The sequence below is a fragment of the Eurypyga helias genome, unplaced genomic scaffold, assembly GCF_000690775.1.
Source record: "Eurypyga helias isolate BGI_N326 unplaced genomic scaffold, ASM69077v1 scaffold24688, whole genome shotgun sequence".
NCBI classification, from domain to species: Eukaryota; Metazoa; Chordata; class Aves; order Eurypygiformes; family Eurypygidae; genus Eurypyga; species Eurypyga helias.
The window spans coordinates 1-3,435 of record NW_010265311.1 but is presented as its reverse complement, the minus strand read 5'-3'; the positions used below and the strand labels follow the sequence as shown (position 1 = coordinate 3,435).

At 62.6% G+C, this 3,435-nt stretch overlaps 1 protein-coding gene across 1 annotated transcript; it reads right to left on the bottom strand.

The window, feature by feature from the left end:
* Nucleotides 1-550: 550 nt before the first annotated feature.
* LOC104513376 (protein FAM65A-like) lies at nucleotides 551-3,330 on the bottom strand (the record flags this gene model as incomplete). Its single annotated transcript, XM_010156704.1, has 10 exons — nucleotides 551-691; nucleotides 869-998; nucleotides 1,214-1,362; nucleotides 1,554-1,679; nucleotides 1,880-1,923; nucleotides 2,009-2,072; nucleotides 2,159-2,311; nucleotides 2,405-2,458; nucleotides 2,908-2,931; nucleotides 3,252-3,330. Coding segments are annotated over 10 exons (964 nt in total), but the record flags the coding sequence as incomplete, so codon positions are not given.
* Nucleotides 3,331-3,435: the final 105 nt, after the last annotated feature.

Below are 3,435 nucleotides of genomic sequence, written 5' to 3'. Positions count from 1 at the left end.
CGGGGCCCCCCCACCCCAGCCGGCAGCTCCACCACAGCCATGACGGGGTGTGACACACAGGGACGGGGACATCACCCACCATGGCAATAGCACCAGATGATTGTGGAGCAGCACCATCCACCACACCAACGTCATGCCGGTGCTTTGCCATCACTGAGCCCGTGCGACGCCAGTGCCGTGTTAGCGTCACACCAGCACCATGACAGCATCGTGCCAGTGCCACGCCAGCACTGTCACACTGGCGCCAGCACCATCGCACCAGCACCACACCCACTCCACAGCACAGCACACCAACGCCACCAGCACGGGGACACAGACAAGCCTTCTGCTCACTAGTGCCTGGCTCTCGCACAAGAGCGTGACGACAGAGGAGTGGAGCTAGCCCGTGCAGCTCCCCTAGCTTGAGGACTGTCTCCCCAGGGCCAGCCAGACCCCAGCCTCTGGGCATCAGCGAGGGGTAGTGAGTAGGAGGCAAGGAGCGGCTACGGCTACTGCGGGATGGCCACGCCACTGGGCTAAGCTACTGGCCAGCTCCAGCCCTCGCACTTACGCGGCCCTGCTGCGGGCATCTCCCGAGCTCGGCCGAGGAGACGTCGCCACAGGAGCAGCTCTGAGACAGCTTCTCGAAGAGTGTCTCCCGAAAGATGTCCAGCAAGGACCAACCGTGCTTGTCGGCTGCCCGCCCCGGGCTCTTGGGCAGAGAGAAGAGGAGCTGTGAGTGTGGGAGCAGCAGTGCCAGTACCAGGAAGCCATGGCCATATGGCTGGAGAGGAGCTGCCCACACCTATCCCCACGCCATGCCACCCTCTGGGCTGTAGCCTGGGCATGAACCCCTCACCCAAGCAGCCCTGCCCAGCACCACACTTACATAGAAAGCCTGTTCCCGCAGGGACGGCGTGTCAGGCGGGCTCTGGTTGTAGGTGGAGAACCTCTTGTTCACCGTGGAGGCCTTGTTGACAGTGCTGGCTGCTGAGGGCTGGTCATCCTTGTCAAAGGGGCTGGGGAGGAGAGCAGGGAGGTGAGGGGTGTGTGCCAGCCCCGGGGGGGTCACAACCCTGCTCAACCCTGGGACCCCATCCAGTGCAGCTCTGGTTTTCCATACTTGCAGTCCAGTTTTGGGATGGGAGAGAGCCCAGGGCAGGCCAGCTCTTGCCATGCTGTGGCATCCCCAGCCCTGCCATGCACTACCAGCAATGCCTGCTGAGATACTCACTTCCAGGTCACCTCCAGGCTCAGTTTGAGGGTGCCCAGGTCATTGATATCCACAGCCACTACCTGGGGCAGAGCCGCAAAGAGGTCCTTGGTCTCGCAGGACACGTTGCCCACCACAACATGGTTGGCCAGGCTCTTTAGCTCTGTCACCTGGGGAAGGAGAGGAAAGAGACGATAAGATGAAGCCATGGACTTCATGGATGCTGTGTGCATCCATGCTGTGTGCCAGGAGGCTGTGGACATCCTTGCTGTGTGCCAGGATGCCACCACCACCAGATAGCCCTGCCAGGATGCTGGGTGCCAGCTGGCCCACACCATCCCTGTCCCCTTCTGCACTGTACCTTGATGGAGAGGAACTCGGTGACAAGGGGCAAGAAAACCATTTCCTCGCTGTCCCACACCTGCTTGCTGTTCACCTCGATGCGGCCCCGTAGCTTCCACCGCTGCCGCCCGTACTTCATGAAGATCTGGGAATGCAGAGGTGTGGGAATAGGGGAGATACAACACCAGGGAGTGGATGCTCTCTGTGCGTCCCCGTGCACAGCCAGGGACCCCCATGCCATCCCACCACCGCCCTGCAATATGCCCTCCACTCCAGCGCCCACCTACACCCCCTGGACACCCACAGGGCAGAAGAGCAGATCCCAAACCTTATGGTGTCACCAACCTCATACTGGTCACCAGCACAGAGCCGGGCAAAGCCTGCCAGTCCTGCAAGAGTAGGCAGAGGCGAGTCAGGGGCAGCAGGCAGGCAGGCAGGCAGGCAGGCGGCCCGGGATGGAGTGGGATGCGTTACCTTTCATCCGGACATGGAACTCGCCCAGCTGGCTCTCCAGCTCATTCTCCAACAAGCACATGTTCTGGGGACAGAGGGGCAGACAGCACCCATCAGCAGCCACCCATAGGACCCAGCACCCTGCCAGCCTGCCCCAGCTGGCTGCCTCACCTCCGTGTACTCCTTGTAGCCCTTGCTGGCCTCAGCCAGGCTCTCGCGGGCCTCCCGGCTGCCCGGCGAGCCCGTGCTGTACGCTTTGACCATGTTGTGGGCACCATCGCGGAGTCGCCGCTGGATGCAATAAGCCTCGTAGAGCTCATCTATCTGCAAGGAGAGGCCCAAGCTGTGGTGAAGGGCAGGGCAAGGGACAGCACAGATTGGGACCACCCCAAGGTGACCCCAGGCCCCAGCTCTCACCTTGCTAGCGTGAAACTCCAGGCGACGCAGGAAGCGCTCGATCGACTTCACTTGCTGGAAAAGCAGAGGAGATGGCATGAGCAGCAGCCCGACCCCTCCGGAGAGGAGCCGCAGGTCAAGATGCTCCCTGCTGCCTGCCCGTGCTGTGGCTGGGACAGATCCTGGTGACCAGCCCTGCCTGTAGGTGCAGGGCGGCAGCTGGCAGTGAGCAGAGCGGAGGCTGCGCTTGCACCCATGTGCCACAGCATCTCCCCGCCTCCCCTGCGCTGGAGGGTCTGTTCTCCCAGCCTGCGAGCTACCCCAGACTCAGCACTCCCCAGCCACAGCTTTGTTTGCAAGAAGCAGGCTACGAGGCCCTGCCTGTCTCTGCTTCATCCCCTGCCCCAGTGCCACCCCACAGGGGATGTGGGGCAGTGCAAGCAGAGAAGGGGCCAGCAGTAGCACATCCCAGGTGCGAGGATGGGGGAGGCAAAAGGAGGGGATGGGGCACAGCTCCTGCTTACCTTATCCAGATCGTAGAGAAAGCCCTGGAGGAGAGAGGAGAGGGATAAGATGCAGCACAGAGCCAGCTCTGCCCACCCGAGGAGACCCAGCACATCGCACACCCACCACCCATAGCATGTCGGCGGGGACATGCAGCACCCAGCCAGGGCTGGAGAGTGCATGACAGTCAGACAGGAGCCCCGTGCAGCCCCACACCAGCGCCCGCGCTGGCCCCTGATGTCCCCACAGAAGCAGGCTCTGCCCCAGGACAGAGATGAACCACGAGCTGCCCCAGCCCTGCCCACAACCCCCTCCATCTGTCCGAAGCACTGCTCCCCGTAAGGCTTTTCCCAGCAGCACTCACCAGGCGTGAATTCCTCTTGGACTCACGGATCTGGGTGCTGAGCTTCTCCAGTTCCAGCTGGTGCACCTCCAGGTAGGCTCTGGGGGCAATGACACTGCAGGGTCAGGCTGGGACACCGTCCCCAGGGCTCCTGCCACCTGCAGCCCACACCAGCCCAGCACATCTGGCCCCACAGCCCCACACC